General features: G+C 41.5%; 1 protein-coding gene across 1 annotated transcript in view; it reads right to left on the reverse strand.

Annotated features, from left to right (window-relative positions):
* adamtsl3 (ADAMTS-like 3) overlaps positions 1-21,521 on the reverse strand; it is a 582,072-nt gene that overhangs the window by 241,714 nt on the left and 318,837 nt on the right. Inside the window, exon 8 of the mRNA XM_048563174.2 lies at positions 10,266-10,340. Within this exon, the coding sequence (XP_048419131.1) occupies positions 10,266-10,340 (75 nt within the window). The remainder of the gene's footprint in view (positions 1-10,265; positions 10,341-21,521) is intronic.

The following is a 21,521-nucleotide window of genomic DNA, read 5'->3' on the forward strand; positions in this document are numbered from 1 at the left end:
AAAGGGTTCCACATGATACATACAAACAATATTATCACTATGTCTGGCAGGTAATCTGCAAGCATCAGTCATAGGAATCAGCTGGATGCCATAATGCCTGCTTCATAACTTACAATGTGATTAATTGTTTGAAATAAACTAGCCCACAGAGATAATTAACCTCAGACAAATGACTGATTATTAGCCTAATATCAAGGCATCATCCGTCAGTGCTCACCATGAGGATAACCAGAAATGACAATGCTGTACACAATATTATGTGGTGAGGATTACAAGTGGAGGAAGATAAAGATGACTGTCAGTCACCTCCAGATCAGGTGGTCCTGGAAGATGAGGATGAGGACAATGAGTAGCAGGAGAACGACTTCAATCCTGTGGAAGATGAAGTCCATTCTTGCTGCTGATTTTCAGCGCATCCCACGCAACATCATCACAGGTAAAGGCAGAATGCTTGGTCCCACACTGAGTTTTGGCCTACGTCCTCCACATTTCAGAGACCAAAAACTGCACCAACTGGAAAGGTGCACAGGCAGACTTAACCATTAGGAAACTAGGCGGCAAACGAGGTCCGGGCTAAAGGCAGTAGATGGGTCAAAGAGGTGGAAAATCAGTTGCTTTGATTAGAATTCCCACTTACATTCCCATTTTGCTGACACCATTCTCTTGAACCAGAACCCTATTATCTTAGACAGTCAACAGAGACCAGCATCATGATGACTTGTTGTTAAGACATGGAAAAGGGAGTTGTCATCCTGTTCAGGTCAGTAAGACATTGGTATCTAAACCATGTACTCATCTGAGAGCTATTTAAATCTCTACAAAAGTAGGGTCTCTCTGTGACAGATATTATGACAATTACCTGTATCACTTGTGCTCAATTTGCAGTTGACAGCTTCTATGCCAAATGACACCTACAAGATGCTGAGGTGCACATTCAGCTGCACAACAATTAGGGAATGCTATAGGGAACAAATAGTCCATACCCACAATACACACCCCAAATATGTCAAATGTTCAGCTCTGCGTCAGTCTTAAAAGGAGCCACACAGTGCCACTAGTGAGCTACAAATGGCAGTGAGTGGAAATATTTCTCTCTGCTACAGCCAAAATTTGATGTGGATTTTCTCTGGTAAGATGCCGAGGTAGCTCTCAATGATGGGTGCCAAGGTTTGGCATCTGTTCCCAGCTGAGCAAGTCTTGAAAACTAGGTTCTTAGCTTTGATCTCTCTCCAGAACCCAACAACCCTCGGGGACTTCTGTCACACCACTTAAGGCTTCAATCCGTCTCCATCCTTCACTACAAGACAGCAAAATATTGTCTCTACCTCTGCTGAAATTCTCCAAAACAGATCCATTGAATAATACTGAAAGCAAGATGAATGCCAAATTGGCTTAATGGCCAGAGACACAAGGTGTCTGTGGAAGATTATTTCTAAGACTGGAGGCTTGTGACCAGGAGTGCTCCACAGGGATCAGTGCTGGGTCCACTTTTATTTGTTACCTATATAAATAATTTAGATGAGAATATAGAAGGCGTAAGTAGTAAGTTTGCAGATGACACCAGGATTCATGGTATACTGGACAGTGAAGAAAGTTACTGAAGATTACAAAGAGATCTTGATCAATTGGGCTAATGGGCTGAAGACTGGCAGATGGAATTTAATTTGGATAAATGTGAGGTATTGGAACAAGACAAGGTGGGACTTATACAATTAAAAGTGGGAATTTAGGTACATAATTCTTTGAAATTTGCATCACGGGTAGACAAGATGGTTAAGAAATCACTTAGCACACTTTCCTTCATTGCTCAAAACTTTGAGTATAGGGTTGGGTTGTTATGTTGAGGTTTTACAGGACTTTGGTGAGGCCTCTTCTGGAGTACTGTGTCCAGTTCTGGTCACACTACCACAGGAAGGATGTGATTAAACTGGAGGGGGTTCAGAAAAGATTTACCAGGATGATGCCGTGAATAGAGGGTTTAAGTTATGGGGAGAAGCTAGATAGCCAGGGGATTATTTCACCGGAGCGTAGGAGGTTGAGGGGTGACCTTTTTGAGAATTATAAAATCATAAGGACCATGGAGACAGTGAATAGCCAAAGACTTTTCCCCATGGTATAGTAGTCTAAAACTAGAGGGCATAGGTTTAAATTGAGAGGGAAGCAATTTAAAAGGGACCTGAGGGACTACGTTTTCACACAGAGGTCGATGCGTGGATGGAATGAGATGCTGGACAAAGTGGAGGAGGCTGGTACAATTACAACATTTAAATGACATCTGGATAAGTAAATGAATTGGAAGGGTTTACAGGGAAATTGGCCAAACACTGGCAAATGGTACTGGATTAATTTAGGATACCTGGTCGGCATGAATCAGTTGGGCAGAAGGCTCTGTTCCCATGCTGTAGGGCTCTATGACTCTATATTAGTGTAATGTTAACACTACTAGGCCATTGTTTCTCTTTCTGAGCATAATCAAATGAACTTTCAGTGGTAAGGCACTGTCTAGCTGTTGTTTGGACTTCAGCTCTCCACAATCCTAGTGTTTTTTTTAAACAAAGAATCTATCTTCACCTGTACCTAGCTTGGTGGGTAACCTGCAAAGTTATTTTCTTCTGTCTGCCATGGCAGTATTTGTTGTGCTTCTACTGCCCTAAATTGCTGCATCTGATCTGAGTCAGAGCCTGTGCGCAGCAAGGTCATTCTTTGCACCCAGGCGTTAAAACTGACAGCTGATTTTAATATATTTAGATTTGAGCTTCTGTTTCTATAATAAGCAGGTCAGATGGGTTATCTCTGGGTAGATTTAATTTGAGTTCAAATGGCTTTACACTGGGCAAAATTAATAAGAAGTCAGATCTTCCACTCCAAACTATTCCACTTAACTTTGAATTAAAAAGGAGACATTTTAAAAAGTAACCATTCTATAAAGACGATTAGTTGTGCACAAGGAGGAAGCAGTGGTACCATTTCACTGATGCACAATGGGTATAAGAAGGAGATTTCTCTATATTTTTATCCACTGAATAACTAGCAAAAGAAAGGCTGTTGGATTGGATAAACAAAATACCTTTCCATTCAACCAATACAGAAAGCATTCTAAGTAGCCACGAGAGTTCCACAATGGTGATTTTCTATTTTAATCAGTATCAGATATAGAAAAACAGCAGTCACAAAGTGAAGCTTTGATAAGGTCCTATCTACTGAGATCATCATGAGATTTAACAAGAGATTGCATCAGTGAATACTTTTGCCCTAACCTTGCAGCTGTCCCAACATCATATGGAATTAAGCACAAAAATTAATGTGAATCTATATTAGAAATGTCAGCAGTATCTGAACATATAATTGGAAAGAGACTGGAGAATTGATGATGAGCTCAAAACTTGTACCTTGGTCAAGCATAGAGATTTCTCCATCACAATAGCTTGGAACTTAATAAATGATTCAAATAATGACTTGAATTGTTCATGTATTTTCCTTCTACTTCTCTTGGTGCCATCTGTATTTTCCGATAGTTGAAATGCGTTCAGTCCTTTATCAGCTTGCTTACCTACTTAACAAGTTAACCAGAAGTTAGCTGAAATACCTAACAAACTGGTTAATCAGCAGTTAACCACTGAGCTCAACAGCCTGATCAATAATTAGTTAGTATCCAAATTATTGCTCAGTGTATCTAGATAAAGTTCATATTTGCTAATCTCTTGTGCTGCTCATTAGCTTAGAACTTTGACGTCTGAATTTGGAATTCCACAAGATATTTAACACAACATACACACAAGGTTATGCCCACAAAATTATCCTCAAATTTAATACCATATATAGTTAAGAAAAAATATATTTACTCTAAATTATATTGAGGTCAATCAGCAGGTTAGAAATCAAAAACAGACCTTGTGAAAAATTAGGAATTGAGATGGGAGAAGAGTGAACAGTTCAGACTGAGAGCACGGCAGTACTGTATCCAATATTTCCTCATTTTACATTGAAGTGCTCCAACATGCTAAACGTCTTGCCAGCCTTTCCTTTCAAAATGTTTCATATGACTCATAAATTTTCCAGCTAAAACAATGTTTAGACTAAATCAAAATATACAAGTTATTTAACAACAATGACATTTCAGTACAATAAAAATATCATAGATGCCTGTACAATAATGAATTGTCATTCAGGTTAATAATTGCTTCAATTGTAGAACACTTGCATCTGAATGAGAAGGTGGTGAGTTCAGCTCCACACTAGAGGATTATGCACATAATCTGGGGTAACACTCAAGAACATTATTAAGAGTGTGCTGCACTGTTGGAAATGCCTCCCTTCAGGTGAGAGGTTAAATTAAGGAGCTGGTGAAACTTCCAGATGAGCGTAAACAAAACCTTTGCACTCATTCAAAGGACAGCAAAAGGTTTATTCCCATTGCCCTGGATGAAGCATTCCTCCCACCAACTCTAAAACAGTTTATTTCATGATTACCACGTTGCAGTTCGCAGGGCCCAGTTTTGCACAAATTGACTACCACATTTTCCACATGACACATTAACAAAAACTTCAAAGCTACTTAATTAGCTGCAGTTTTTTGCAACATAATGATGAGAAAGTGTTTTTTAAATAAACAATGGAGTCCACAGGTAAACAGGAAAGTGAAGAAGGCATTTGATACATTTGCCTTTATTGATCAGTGCATTGAGTACAGGAGTTGGGAGGTCATGTTGCAGCTGTACAGGCCATTGGTTAGGCCACTTTTGGAATATGGTGTTCATTTCTACCGTAGGAAGGATGTTGTTACAAGCAAAAGGGTGCAAAAAAGATTTACAAGGATGTTTCCGGAGTTGAAGGGTTTGATTTATAGGGAGAGGCTGAAAATGCTGGGGCTAATTTCCCCAAGAGCGAAGGCCGAAGAGGTTCAAAAAATCATGAGGCGAACGGATACAGTGAATAGCCAAGGTCTTTTTTCTCAGGATTGAAGAGCCCAAAACTCGAGGACAAAGGTTTAAAGTGAGACGGAAAAGATATAAACAGACCTCACGCGGAGGGTGGTGTGTGCATGGAATGAGCTGCCAGAGCAAGTGGTGGAGGCTGGTACAATTACAACATTTGAAAGTCATCTGGATGGGTATATCAATACGAAGGGATTAGAAGGGATATGGGACTGGCAAATGAGGCTAGATTAATTAAGGACATCTGGCCAGCATGGATGTGTTGAACCAAAGGGTCTGTTTCTGTGCTGTACGACTCCATGACTATAACAACAACTTTGCTCAAACTTGGAAATGATAATTCGTGCCCAATCCTGCAATCCCATTCAAGAATACTTGATGTAATAGAATAGAAACTCGGCACAGTTTTTCTGCTAAATGTACATGCCAAGATAAATAAAAAAAAATGCTATTCTTTTCCAATCTACACAATATACGCATGGGAACAGCAATTCCTGAATGTGCCCTTTGAATGTACTTGTTAATAGTGAAATTAGGACTTACCTGACAGTGATATCCTCAAATGTTTGCAATGTGACAAAACAAAAGGTTATAGGTTGTTAATGTCATCTCACTAGTGAAGATAACTATTTATTGCTAAATGGCTACCTGCTGTCATTGCCCTGGGTTGTGAACCGATTGCCGGCAATGAAGTTCAATGCATGAGGAGAAACAAAATTGCTAGAACAGCTCAACAGGTCTGGCCGCATCTGTGGAGAAAAATTAGAGTTAATGTTTCGCTCATTCAACCCAAAACATAAACTCTGACTTCTCTCCACAGATGCTGCTAGACCTGCTGAGATTTTCCAGCAATTTGTCTTTGTTTGTGCAAATCTAGTCAAGTGACCCAGAAATTTCCACCTTTCCTTACTAGCCCCAAGGGTACCTAACGCCAGACATCCCCTTCAGGCCTGGAAGAAGACTGGTACACTGCACACTAATCAGCCTACCAACATCCACTGATAGTGCAGGTCCCAGTCCAGCCTAAGACTCAGAATGCCTGGAAAACAACTCCAGCTCCACTCATTTTCCCCTTGACAGAGTCAAGGATAAACAGAGGTTTGAACCCTTACAAGACTAGGAAGCTCTGAATAATGCCCTGGGATTGAATCCTCCATTTCCTTGCATGTTTGCCAATCCTTGTTCCAAGTTGAACTCTGTAACTGATCAGGGATTCAAGATATTTTCATTCATTATTCTATAATCACAAATATTCAGAATGGCTTTATATTTTCCACATTTGTATTATTTGCAAAGGAAAAATATGGAATTTTCATTATACCTAAGGGCAGAACCATCAGGAAAAAGCAATATCATCCTCCTTTGAAACATACTCCACGACCAGGTTAAAATAACAGCAATTTGTTCTTTTGCTGAAGTTTGACACATCCATTCCCTTTTCACACGCAACTTAAGCAATGGCTTCCACTAGGTACCTTCCAGTAGTTTAGTGTAGCAACCTACACTAAGTATTCTCAATGTGCAATTTGTAACAATGTAATGAAACCAAAGAAAAATTTCTGTCTGGATTGTGGTCGATCCTTTTTTAATCATATCGGTTGTTGCAAGCTGCTTTCTTTGGTTTAACTGATCCTTTCAAGTAGGGCATATGACTAAGGGTCAGGGAAAATTATGGAATTCCCATGTGAATAGTAAAAAACACTTTAAGGAATCATTCACAGTACGACGATATCTGCAATACATTCAACAGGAGAAAGAAAAGACTTCTGACTCATTCAGATCCAGTTTCACTTACTTCCCACTGCTCGTAGTCATCTGAGTTAATTAGCAGATTACAATTCAGAAAGACCTTGGATAAGTGAGATGGAAGTCCCTCCAATGGTGGTTAGCAGAATCCGGTACCAAGATTGTAACAAATGATTACTACAAGTGGTACGTGACATTAATTCAAGATTAGCATCATCTGAGATTAATCGCCCCATGCCTATTTAGAATGTGGTCTTGCATTGTAATCCATTGCTATGGCTGCTTAAGAAAAAGTGTATATTCACAAGCTTATATTGACATGGCAAAACATACCACCTAGGTGTTTTTTGGTCTTGTTACTTCTTTTGGGAAGTAGTAATAATTGCCACATTACATCTGCTACAACTGGCAAAAATTACACAATGAAAGTTATAGAACATAGAACAATACAGCGCAGAATAGGCTTGACCTGTGAACTAATTTAAGCCCCTCCCCCTACACTATCCCTTCATCATCCATATGCTTATCTAAGGTCTGTTTAAATGCCCCTAATGTGGCTGAGTTAACTACATTGGCAGGCAGGGCGTTCCACACCCTTACCACTCTCTGAGTAAAGAACCTGCCTCTGACATCTGTCTTAAATCTATCACCCCTCAATTTGTAGCTATGCCCCCTTGTACAAGCTGAAGTCATCATTCTCAGAAGAAGACTCTCACTGTCCACCCTATCTAATCCTCTGATCATCTTGTATGTCTCTATTAGATCCCCTCTTAGCGTCCTTCTCTCCAATGAGAACAGACCCAAGTCCCTCAGCCTTTCTTCATAGGGCCTGCGCTCCAGACCAGGCAACATCCTGGTAAATCTTCTCTGCACCTTTTCCAATGTTTCCACATCCTTCCTGTAATGGAGCGACCAGAACTGCACGCAATAAATGCCAGTAATACAAGATGAACCTCAACCAAACAAAAATGGAGTCAGAGAATCATAGAGTCCTGGAATTCCTACAGTGTGGATACAGGCTGTTTGGCCCAATAAGTCCGTACCAACTCTCTGAAGGGCATCCCACCAGACTCACCGCTCCCCCGCCCTATGCCCGTAGTCCTGCATCTCCCATGACAAATCCACCTAGTCTTCATATCTCTGGGTACTATCGGCAATTTAGCATGGCTAATCCACCTGACGTGCGCATCTTTGAACTGTGGGAGGAAACCCACACAGACACGGGGAAGAAGTGCAGACTTCACATAGGCAGTTGCCCGAGGCTGGAATTGAAACCAGGTCCATGGCACTGTGAGGCAGCAGTGCTAACTACAGTTGCTGTGCTACCCTAGAGGCTGAATTGTAACAGATACTTTTTCATGCCATCCTCTTCTTTCTCTGGCTCTTTATTAAAAATCACCTGAAAACTTTTTAGACTGACATATAAAGTAGGAGATGCATTCTCTAGGCATCTTACTGAATTTATAACAAGATGCTTGAATAGTATTAAAAAAGAGAGATCAGTCAAGCTTATAATGTGGCTCAACTGCACTTATAATAAGTGGTATACATTTGTATAGAGGGTCTGTCCTATGTAAATGTAAGGAATGTGCTTAAGCATTCCATGCTTTTTTACATTGGCAAGAAGGGTGGGGAGCTTTTTGTAAAATCTAGGGCAACACCTTGGCCAATCACAATTGACTTGTCAACCAAGCAGCATCCTGTGGTCCTGAAGCATAAATTATGATCATCAGAAATTTGACATTCTTGTATTTGTCCTGATGAATACTATAAGAAAAGCTTAACAACACTGCCTTATTTGCTCAGTACTTTGAGTACAGGAGATGAAAAGTCATGTTGAGGTTGTACAGGACATTGGTGAGGCCTCTTCTAGAATAGTGTACCCAGTTCTGGTTGCCTAGCTATAGGAAGTATATCATTAATCTGGAGAGACCTCAGAAGAGACTTACCAAGATGTTGTCGGGTATGGAATGTTAGAATTATAAAGAAAGGCTGAGAAGCTGGGCCTTTTTCACTGGAGCGTAGGAGGTTGACAGGCAACCTTAAAGAAGTTTATAAAGTAATGAGAGTATTGATAGGATTAAGGCAGTTGTCTTTTCCTTAGGAAGGGGGGATTTCAAAACTCGGGGCATATTTTTAATGTGAGAGAAGAGAGATTTAAAAAAGACATGAGGGGCAACTTTTTTTAAATGCAGAGGGTGGTTCACATGTGGAATGAACTTGTGGATGAAGTTGTGGATGTGGGTACAATTACAACATCTACAAGACATTTGGATAATACGTGAATAGGCAAGATGTAGAGGGAGATAGGCCAGGAGCAGGCAGGAAGGACTAGTTTAGTTTGGGATTATGTTCAGCATGGACTGGTTGGACCAAAGGGTCTGTTTCTGTATTGCGTGACTCTGACTCTCTAATACATCCTATTTTCAATTTTCAAACTCTGTATTACTAAGTTTGAGGAATACATGTCTGAAAAACAACAAATATTTCTTCCAAGTTTCATTTCAAACGCTACATTGAAATTTCAAACACAACAATCAATCTCGGTGATGAATCTGTTCAACAATTTGAACTCCCTGCTACCAAGTTTGCTCAGGGAAATGTGAGGATGCATGTTACCGCTCCTCCAATCTGCAAGTTCCTATTTACTTTGCCTGAAATAAAAGTTTGCTGTGTACACTGGAAATCCAACATAAAAGTCTTCAGCCTGAAACAGTGACTTTGTTTCTTTTATATAATTCCTGCCCAAACTACTGAATGGATTCCAACACTTTCTGCCTGTTTTTTGGGCTGACCAGGAGAGTTGCGTTGACAGAGAAATATGTTCTGACACAACTTAGCGCTTATCTTCAACAAGCCAGAATAAATGTTGCCAGATCTTGGTGACAGCTTCCGGCAGTTGCTTTCTGAATAGCTCATGCTGTGAGCTTGAAAGAATGGGGAGAAGTTTATACAGGACAGTGGCCCGAAAATTGAAAATTCAGAACAGAAAAGTTGAATTATCGACCAAATTAAATCTAAATCATTTTATAAAGATATTTCCATCCTGAATTTATTTAAACAGAAATTGCAATTATTGGGAATGCATGGCTTTAAGGAGACAACAATCGCTTTGATGGAAAATTGATTTTTTTACCTTCTTGAGCATAATATTATGCAAGTATGAAGCGGATGAATTCTATAAGTTTTGAAGAAAACTTAACAGTATGACAATGACATGACTAAAATAAAACTGAAGTCTTAATTGTCACTACAGGCATCCAGGGATTAACATATTTCGATTAATTACTGAAGAGTTCATAAAACACGGTTAGATTTGATGATGCTCCTTTGTCTAAATATTCACATGGTTCCTGTTATTTAAAAAGATACAATTACCCAATTTAGTGAAAGCAATTAAGGGCATTTTTAATTCAAAAATTGAGTGATAGCATAAAAGTCAGCATTTCTTCAGGTTTAAGAAGATGCAACATGCAGATCTGATTTTTTTCCCTTCATACAGTATTTATTAACGAATGCTAAGATTTTGTTTATATTTCTTTACCTTAAAACGGTAAATGGAAAGCATTTTAAAATTGAACTTACAAAGGTGAGCAGGTCCTTTCACTGTTATTTTCACGTGGCGACTCCCATATGGAACTGCAATCACTGTGTCTTCCACTGGAAAGTTATGGAAATGGCAATCAATTGAGCATCTGATACATACTGACTAGCAGTTAACATTTATTAAACCATCACATCCAACCTCTTTGAGCCCTGGCTATTCACGTGACACTTCATTTCAGTCACGAGCTGTCAAAAGTGTCAAGAAGTTTTGACTGCACGCTATGTGACACTGAGACAGATCCTGGCTCCTGCCCATGCTCGAGGGATCAATCTAGCCAGAACCTGTCTGTGGCTTCGCTGTATGCCTTACATGCCTACTGATTCCAACAGTTACTGCATGAATTACAACTCCAGTACTCATTAGCAGTGATTATTTTGCCTTACATTTAACAGATAACAAAGTAAGCCTCAAAGTAAGATGACATCATGCATATGATCTCCACACTTTAACAACTAGATTCAGCACTGTTCAAAGTTCGAATGTTTTCCAGCTCAATTTTAATTTCTGCTTTTTAGGAAGTATCATTGTTTGATTTACTTGCCAGGATGGGATGGTAACATTTTCATGAAAACAATTTTGTCTATTTTGTTTTGGAACATAACATGTGGCAACTATATTATGTGATTGTGATGAAATCCAAAATTCTGCAACTGGGTCAGGTAACTGCACTTTATTTGCTTAAATGTTGGATTCTGGGCAAAAAAAATCAAATCTAGTTTTGTTTTCTACAATTTTGCACATGAAAAAAAGTTGTCAAATTCTTATGTCTCCTGTTAGTTGTTACCTTTGACATTAAGTGCTGAGGTTGCCATTGCTGTTTTCACTCATCGGAACACTTAGTAAGGCTGAGACAGTGCCAAGTTCCATACCAGGAGGATGGAAATGCATGGCACAGTTCTGTGGCAATGAAGTTGTGTTTACCTTACATCTTGAAAGCAATTTTTAAAACTTCAGGGGTTTACATATCCAAAAATCCACTCTAAATATGTTAAGATGTTTCAAAATCAATTTTTTGTATAATTAAAATGTATTAGAAGTGAATCAAATTTCAATGTACATTCAGATACACAGGTTATAAATCATTTTATAAATGTCACTTAAACATAACACACAATATATTCATCTTTACTGTTTGCTAAAGTAATATAACACTTGTCACTGAGCCAATTAATGCAAACGTATAACAAAATTGCACTGTAAATTTCAAACAGCTTGAAAATCATTCTTGCATTGGCATTTTTGAAACCAATGGTTTCTTACTGTCGATTGCTTTCTCATTACTGTTTAAATAGCATGTCGTATCACAATTGTACAACTTGCCACCTCATACAGAGAGCACAAAGGATTGACATGACTATGATAAATGGGCAGAAACGGACTTTGCAATTTAATTGCAACTATATTAGACAATCTGTGGATAAAATGAAATGCCTGAATTATCACAAACACCAGGTAGTATTTAACAAGCAGCTCTTGTTAATCATCTGGACAGATCCAGAAGTCAGAAAATATATTGCAGTGTTACAGCAGTATTGCTTTAGGCTAAATTTCAGCCTGATGTGGCATACGGAGTATTTTTAGTGATCTCATGAATGAAAAATGTTGATGTTTTTCAAGACTGAAAACGGTCTCATGTCTTGTATGCCCTTGATGACTTTCATCTTAGTTCCACAATGCATGGCTTATCTGTCCAGCTACACAATCAAATTGATTGGAACATTGTGTTGCCCTGGCAGCCAACAGTTACTGTCTTTGTTTTTAGGCTTTTTTAAAAAAGTGTATAAACAGCTCCAGTGACATCACATTTGGCTGGAGAATAACAGATACAAACACTTTCTTATTAACTTGAAATAATTCTTCTCCCTCATTTTGGCAGAGGCTGTAAGCAGCTTTTGAATATTTAAAGATTCATTTCAGCACAACGTGCTAAGTGGAGGGGAGGACAGGGGCTCAAGAAGGCCCAAAGGGCGCAGGAAAGGGTCTGAACAAGGGAAGGAATGGTCCAAACAGGTCCTAAATAATGCTAGGAAAAAAAAACACATTTTTTTTTAGAATAAAATTCAAGACTTCCAACGTGGTCACTCGTGCATCGATGTTATTTTGACATTTTCTACTTCTAAATTTATTATAGTTTCCTTCTGAAGGCACTGATGTGTTGCTGGATTCCAGGCAAATGCAACATGTGTCTCATATTCTCACACATGCACTGGTACCAGCAAGTCCTGCTGAGAGCTCAGAAGTAAACACCTTGAGTTTTTTGACATTTCCTCTGCTGTTCCCCACAAAACTGGAAAGAAATAGCACACTGTACCATTTTGCTGCCAGCTTGAATGACATTCAGAACAGGAATCAAATCTGGGATCTGTCCGGTTTAAATAGTTCAACAATTTAAAATACAAACTTGCACAGCAATTTCTGTGAAAAGCTGCTTTTACCCCCATACCATAAGTGAAACCCATTGCAGTGGTTCAATCGAAGATATGACAAAGAAAATCAAATTTATTGGCCATATTAATCTCTGGACATTCAACAGAAAAGCTGAGGTAACAGGTAACATATGTCAAGCTCAATACATGTTTTGCCGAAAACAAATAACATCACATTAACTTTAGGCAGGTTCTTGAGCTGCAGTGGTAATGTCTCTACCACTAGATCAGAAGGTTCAAATCCTACTGCTCTGGAGGTGCGTTGCAACAGATCTGAACAGGTCAATTAAAATTGCATGTAATAACTTTTGAATGAGATTATGAGAAAGGGCAAATTTGTTTCATACAATCATTAAGGACTACTTCAAACAACCAAATCTTGTAGTGACTTCGCAGATTTTAGTGTGTTTCTGAGCCATGCACCAGAGAACACAGAAACAGGATCTAATGAAAGAGAAATGGGAGACAGTGGTTTCAGATACCTAGGCTTTTCAGATCAAATATAGGGGTGACGGAGCTGTTCAGGGAAGATGGGTTGCACTCCATTGTGCAGAATAAAGGTCTTTGCGTGAGGTATGCTTTTGTAGAGGCTTTGAACTGATTTCAGAAGGGAGATCAGAACTAAGACATGGAAATTATAAGGTTTTAGGTGGGGTCAGAAGAGTAAGTGGTGAACCAATGCACAAGTTACGTTTATATTGCATGTATGTCAATGCCAGTAGCGACTCAGATGAGACTGGTGAGCTGAAGGTTACAAATAAACAAATGGACATACAGCATAGTGGTAAGGACAGCAATGCATCACAAAGGAAAAAAACAAGTGACTGGATACAAAATATTCCTGGACACAAGGTGTTAGACAAGGTAGGAAAGAAAGGAGAAGAGGTGGCAACACTAATTAAAGATTGTATTGTGGTGTTGAAAAAGAGGATGGCCTAGAGAAATCAAGGATAAGAATCTGTTTGCTTGGAGCTTAATCAATCATACAGTAATGGATGTATTGTAACTAGTCAGGGGGAAAGATATAAAGAAATAGATATGCAAATAAGTTACACCAAAGTGACCAACTGTTATGGATTTCCTGAGATTTTCCTGGAATTTGTCTTATCCTATGTCCTGGGGGCCAGCTTTCTAGGTTGGTACTTATTCTGGAATTTTCATGCTGATCATGTTTGGTGTATGCCCATGTTCACTGTGCTGCTTCAGCATGTGCAATCCAGTGGTTGGTGTAGAAAACAATGAGCAGACATAGGCACAAGGGAGCAGCACTGCAGCAGTGGCTGGCAACAATCTCCTAGGGGCTCATGTTTTGACAGGTGGTGATAATTGCCCACATAAGACAATTTGGGGGTGGGGAAGAGGGTTCCAGACCGAATCTTCCTGGAAATGGTCTAGGGTGGCAGTGGCCACAGTGCCACTTAGGATGGGAGGGTGTGGCGGCAGAGGTATGTGGAGTGCTCCAGAAATCTGCTCAGTGATGACAGCAGCACTCAGACCCAACATGGAGCAAATCCCTAAATTCAAAGCTAAGAGATAATGGGAACTGCAGATGCTGGAGAATCCAAGATAACGAAGCGTGAAGCTAGATGAACACAGCAGGCCAAACAGCATCTCAGGAGCACAAAAGCTGACGTTTCGAGCCTAGACCCTTCATCAGAGAGGGGAAGGGGAGAGAGTTCTGAAATAAATAGGAGGGGGGGGGGGGAGGCAGACCGAAGATGGATAGAGGAGAAGATAGGAGGACAGGAGAGTATAGGTAGGGAGGTAGGGAGAGGATAGGTCAGTCCAGGGAGGACGGACAGATAAAGGAGGTGGGATGATGTTAGTAGGTAGGAAATGGAGGTGCGGCTTGAGGTGGGAGGAGGGGATGGGTGAGAGGAAGAACAGGTTAGGGAGGTGGGGACAAGCTGGGCTGGTTTTGGGATGTAGTGGGGGGAGGGGGCGAGCTGGGCTGGATTTGGGATGCAGTGGGGGAAGGGGAGATTTTGAAGCTTGCGAAGACCACATTTATACCATTGGGCTGCAGGGTTCCCAAGCGGAATATGAGTTGCTGTTCCTGCAACCTTTGGGTGGCATCACTGTGGCACTGCAGGAGGCCCATGATGGACATGTCGTCTAAGGAATGGGAAGGGGAGTTAAAATGGTTCGTGACTGGGAGGTGCAGTTGTTTATTGCGAACCGAGTGGAGGTGTTCTGCAAAGCGGTCCCCAAGCCTCTGCTTGGTTTCCCCAATGTAGAGGAAGCCACGCCGGGTACAATGGATACAGTATACCACATTGGCAGATGTGCAGGTGAACCTCTGCTTAATATGGAAAGTCATCTTGGGGCCTGGGATGGGGGTGAGGGAGGAGGTGTGGGGGCAAGTGTAGCACTTCCTGCGGTTGCAGGGGTAAGTTCCGGGTGTGGTAGGGTTGGAGGGGAGTGTGGAGCGAACAAGGGAGTCATGGAGAGAGTGGTCTCTCCAGAAGGCAGACGAGGGTGGGGATGGAAAAATGTCTTGGGTGGTGGGGTCGGATTGTAGATAGCGGAAGTGTTGGAGGATGATGCATTGTATCCAGAAGTTGGTGGGGTAGTATGTGAGGATGAGGGGGATTCTCTTTGGGCGGTTATTACGGGGGTGGCGTATGAGGGATGTGTTGCGGGGAATGTGGGAGACACGGTCAAGGGCGTTCTTGACCACTGCGGGGACGTAAGTTGCGTTGCTTGAAGAACATGGACATCTGGGATGTGCGGGAGTGGAATGCCTCATCCTGGGAGCAGATGCGGCGGAGGCAAAGGAATTGGGAATAGGGGATGGAATTTTTGCAGGAGGGTGGGTGGGAGGAGGTGTATTCCAGGTAGCTGTGGGAGTCGGTGGGCTTGAAATGGACATCAGTTTCTAGTTGGTTGAATGAGATGGAGAGAGGGGTCCAGGAAGGTGAGGGATGTGTTGGGGATGGCCCAGGTGAACTTGAGGTTGGGGTGTAAGGTGTTGGTGAAGTGGATGCACTGTTAAAGCTCCTCTTGGGAGGAAGAGGTGGTGCCGATACAGTTATCACCTGCATAACTGCCAATGTGGTATGCTGCATCCACTGTACCCGTTGTGGCTTCCTCCACATTGGGGAAACCAAGCGAAGTCTTGGGGACCACTTTGCAGAACACCTCCACTCGGTTTGCAATAAACAACTGCACCTCCCAGTGGCGAACCATTTTAGCTCCCCCTCCCATTCTTTAGACGACGTGTCCATCACGGGCCTCCTGCAGTGCTTCCTCTTCCTCTCACCTATCCCCCTCCTCCCACCTCAAGCTGCACCTCCATTTCCTACCGAGTAACCTCTTCCCGCCTCCTTGACCTGTCCGTCCTCCCCAGACTGACCTATCCTCTCCCTACCTATACTCTCCTCTCCACCTATCTTCTCCTCTATCCATCTTCGGTCCGCCTCCCCCTGTCTCCCTATTTATTTCAGAATCCTCTTCCCATCCCCCTCTCTGATGAAGGGTCGAGGCCCAAAACGTCAGCTTTTGTGCTCCTAAGATGCTGCTTGGCCTGCTGTGTTCATCCAGCTTCACACACTTTGTTATCCCTAAATTCAAAGTTGAGTTTAGCAGTTTGTCTCTGGCCTGAATCTTTGGCATGGGGGTTGGGTCCAACCAAGCCAAGGAAGATGTTTGACAGGCTTGAGGCAGAGGGAAGGGTTATGGAGGGGAGCACACAGACTCTAAGAGGCCGGAATGGGCAGGAACAGGGGAAGGGATGCTCTGAAGGGAGTCAACAAAGCAGACTGTTTCTCTCCTGTCTGCACGTCTCATGTCTTGGCAGCACTAATGTTACCCTTCTTCAAACTACTCCTTCAGCATTGTTTTGCTATAGAGTTTGCCACCCTGAAATATAGAGAGGTACAAAAACTGCAAACTACTTGGTGGTAATTTTCAGAACATAGACCGAGATCGCAACAAAGGATATGAGAAATGTTTTTGGAGTACATTCAGGAGAGTTTTTTTTAAATGAGTATGCTTTCAGTCCAGTTAGAAAATAGACAATGCCAGATCTGGTTCTGGGGAACAGTGCGGGTTAACTGTCATTAGGTGAAAACTGAGGAAATAGTGATCATTGTATCGTAAGGTTTATGTCAGCTGTGGGAAAGGAAAAGCAATCCTATATAATAACAATGAATTGGATGGACATCAATTTCAACTGGGTGCATATAAAATGGAACCAAAAATTAGAAGGCAAAACTTCAACGGGACAATGGATAACCTCGACAGAACAGTTCCAAAGTACAGTCGCACTGGACTCAAAATATTAACTCACTTTGTCACTTCACAAATGCTGCCAGGTCTGCTGAGTTTCTTCAGCATATCCTGTTTAAATTCATGTACAGCAGAGTTACTTATCCTCAAATGAGATATATAAAACAAACAATGTCAGTGCTCAAAAACAAAATTGCTGGAAAAACTCAGCAGGTCAGGCAGCATCTGTGAAGGAAAAAACAGAGTTAATGTTTCGGGTCTGGTGACCTTTACTCAGAACATCAGTGCTTGTTGGATTAAATCAAGCAAATCTTTGCATCTGCCTTTATCAAGAAAGACATGCTTCCAAGATCACAGTGAAAGAGGAAGATGATGGACTAAAAATTGATAAAGGAGGTAATTAGAAAGGCTGCAGCTATGGAAAGTTTATTAAAACGTCGTGACAGGATGAAAGAAATCTGAGGACATGAAGGGAAGCAAGCGTGGAAATTGCATTGGCATTGACCACAATCTTCCAATCCTCCGTACATAAGGAGATGGTGCCAATAGGCAGGAGAATGCAAATATAGCCAAGAGTTTTAATTCCCAGCTCTTATGGGCCCAGGAGTATGCCGGCTGACCAAATGTTCCAGATAATCAATAAGTCCACATAACCGCAGTAAACACTGACTAAACGAAGTTTTGAGATATCAACATCCTTCAAAAATCCTGTTTAAAAACATCAACACACTTCTTAAAATCAATGCAAAATCATGCAATAAGTAACAGAAATGTAATTATTGGGGTATACATGTCACTGTTACACTTTATTTATGGCATAAATACTTGGAGATTGCGGTAGATCACCGTATTTGAGGTACAGCAAACATTGCTTTAACCAGCATTCTCAATAAACTGGCAAAAAAATTATATACCATAAATACCACAAAGTTTACTGTTTTATTGTGATCTCCACAACATCTGAATAGTCAGTTGACACTGCGAGTGAGAAGGCTCACTGCCAGTAAGTTTAATTTAAGACAAAGTTGATGCGTATATCCCCTGCATTACGTTTCTATTACTTAGTGTGTGTTTGTACATTGATTATGAGGATTTCTTGATCAGCCAGAATATTTGATCAACTGGTTACACTTCTGGTCCCGTAGGTGCCAATTAATAAAATGTTCGCTGTATCTACTTTTTGCCAGTTTATGAAGAGCATTGTTTGATTAAGGTACCGGTTAGAACGAAGTTTGCTGTATTACACTCTTGTTCAAAAAAGGGTTTAAAGCATCAACCCAGCTACTACAGGCCATGCAAAACTTGTTAACTTGTCAGTTAAATTTGGCAAGGAGAACATGCATAAACAATCATTCAGGACAAAACTAACAAGCACTTGAACAAATGTAGATTAATTAAGGAGAGCGAGCATTGATTTGTTAACAGTGAATAATGTTTAACTAATATGATTAAGCCTTCTTCATGAGGCACCAGAGAGATTTGATGAGAGTAATATAATTGATGTCATGTATACATATATCTAAAGATTTTGATGAAGTGCCATATAACAGGCTTTCCAGAAAAACTAAAGCAAATGGTATGTCAAAAAAAAAAGTGGCAGTATGGATATTTAGTTGGTTGAGTGACATGAAACAAAATTATAAGCAAATGCTGTTTTTTTTCAGATTGGAGGAGGGTTTAAAGTGGAGATCCTCAGAGTCAGGATCAGGACCACAGCTTTTCTTGATTTATATTAAAGGCTTGGACTTGGAGAGTAATGCACACTTCCAAAATTTGGAAATTATACAAAAATCAGAATAATCTTGGGGAAGACAGCTCTAAACTTCAAGAAACCACTGGATAGTGGAATAGTTGGACATGCTATAAATGAAACTTAATGCAGAGAAGTGGGAAGGGTGGAAGAATCAGCAAGAGAATGTTAAATAAAGGATACAAAGAGAGTGCAGGATCAGAAGTACCTAGGGCAGGGTACTCAAATCACCCAAAGTGGCAGTGGCAGGGAAGGTTGTCGAGAACGCCCTTGACTGGGTCTCCCGCATTCCCCGCAACACATCCCTCACACCCTGCCCTCGCCACAACCGCCCAAAAAGGATCCCCCTCGTTCTCACACACCACCCCACCAACCTCCGGATACAACGCCTTATCCTCCGACACTTCCGCCATCTACAATCCGACCCCACCACCCAAGACACTTTTCCAACCCCACCCTTGTCTGCCTTCCAGAGAGACCACTCTCTCCGTGACTCCCTTGTTCGCTCCACACTCCCCTCCAACCCTACCACACCCGGCACCTTCCCCTGCAACCACAGGAAGTGCTACACTTGCCCCCACACCTCCTCCCTCACCCTCATCCCAGGCCCCAAGATGACTTTCCATATTAAGCAGAAGTTCACCTGCACATCTGCCAATGTGGTATACTGTATCCATTGTACCTGGTGTGGCTTCCTCTACATTGGGGAAACCAAGCAGAGGCTTGGGGACCGCTTTGCAGAACACCTCCACTCGGTTCGCAATAAACAACTGCACTTCCCAGTCACGAACCATTTTAACTCCCCCTCCCATTCCTTAGACGACATGTCCATCATGGGCCTCCTGCAGTGCCACAGTGATGCCACCCAAAGGTTGCAGGAACAGCAACTCATATTCCGCTTGGGAACCCTGTAGCCCAATGGTATCAATGTGGACTTCACAAGCTTCAAAATCTTCCCTTCCCCCACTGCATCCCAAAACCAGCCCAGCTCGTCCCCTCCCCCCACTGCATCCCAAAACCAGCCCAGCTCATCCCCGCCTCCCTAACCTGCTCTTCCTCTCACCTATCCCCGCCTCCCACCTCAAGCTGCACCTCCATTTCCTCCCTACTAACCTCATCCCACCTCCTTGACCTGTCCGTCCTCCCTGGACTGACCTATCCCCTCCCTACCTCCCCACCTATAGTCTCCTCTCCACCTATCTTCTCCTCTATCCATCCTCGGTCCCCCTCCCCCTCTCTCCCTATTTATTTCAGAACCCTGTCCCCATCCCCCTTTTCTGATGAAGGGTCTAGGCCGGAAACATCAGCTTTTGTGCTCCTAAGATGCTGCTTGGCCTGCTGTGTTCATCCAGCTTCACACTTTGTTATCTTGGATTCTCCAGCATCTGCGCTTCCCATTATCTCTGATCACAAGGTTTAGAAAGTAGTTCGCAAAGTATACGGGATTAGTCCATAAAACATAGGAACAGAACAGAGTATTTAATCCATTGAGTCTGCTCCAACTTACAATGAGATCATGGCTGTGCTGATAATCCTCAATTCCACTTTCCTGCCTTTTCCTCACAACCCTCAATTCCCTTAAAAATTAAAACTCGGTCTTAGCCTTGAATATACTTAACGACACACCCTCAACAGCCCTCTGAGAAATCAATTTCCTCCTTATTTCTGTCTTAAATGTGTAACCCTTTATTCTGGAATGAAACACTGAGATACAGAACACAAAAGCAAGGAGGTGATGAGATACCTTTGTAAAACCCCAGTTTGGCCCCAGCTACAGTAGTGTATTTAGTTCTGGGTGCAGCATTTTAGGAATAATGTGAAGACTTCAGAGAAGCTGTAGAAATAATTTGAAACAAATCTTTTCAGGGATGACGGGTTTCAGGAATTTGGATAGATTTCAGAAACTGGAGCTTGTCTCTTTCGAAAACATTAACGGAGGTGTGAAAAATTTCAGGGGTCTGGATGGAGCAGAGTAGGAGAAAATTGGTGAACCATGTGTCACCAATTTAAGGTTATTCAGAAAACAATAAAAGCCAACATGAGGTGTACATGAGACAATAATAAGGTATTGTGACCAAAAGATTTCATGTTCAGTTCTCAGTCTGATCATTACCAAAGCATTAGTTCAGGATTTGAAACTGACAAAAGTCTGATGCTGAACAGGAGGGACTGGACAAGTGTGTCTGGATGTCTGCAATTGTAATGATACATGCAAGGCCTTAGACCTATTATTTAAGAACTGCATTTCTAACAAAGAAATTGGCAAATTTTATGGATAAATTTGTTAGAGTTTTAAAGCTTATGTTTAGTTGGCTCACTGGATAAAGCAGTAAGGGCTTTGAGTTTCCCTTGCGCTAACTGCACTGCTTTCCATTGTTTCTTGTTACTCTGCCAATTGTTTGAGTTGTAATTTGTTTACTTTACAAACATTACATTTGAGTCAATATTACACTACAGTTTGTAGCAAGTCAGTGTGGTGAACAATACAGACCGGTTTGTAATATATTTAAAGCAATATCCCTCGCGCTGACCATTGATAGTTGGGAGGTATACTGGCTCTTACTCAGCTCAGATGGTTTTGTGTTGCTCTTTCTTCTTCTTTCTCTTCCCGTCTGATTCTTTCCTCCTAATTCTTTTTGTTTCCTCCATGTCCTCTTCTGCTTCTCTGTCCATTTACCTCAAAAGGGATATTTTACCCTCACAGGACAGGGGCATTGCCTTCAAGGTTGGCATTTATTGTCCATCACTAATTTGCCTACTTCTTGAACCACTGCCATCTGTGAGATAGTGGGACAACGACAGTGTTGTTAAGAAGGGGACTTCCAGCA

This window comes from Stegostoma tigrinum, chromosome 33 (genome assembly GCF_030684315.1).
Source record: "Stegostoma tigrinum isolate sSteTig4 chromosome 33, sSteTig4.hap1, whole genome shotgun sequence".
Taxonomy (NCBI): Eukaryota; Metazoa; Chordata; class Chondrichthyes; order Orectolobiformes; family Stegostomatidae; genus Stegostoma; species Stegostoma tigrinum.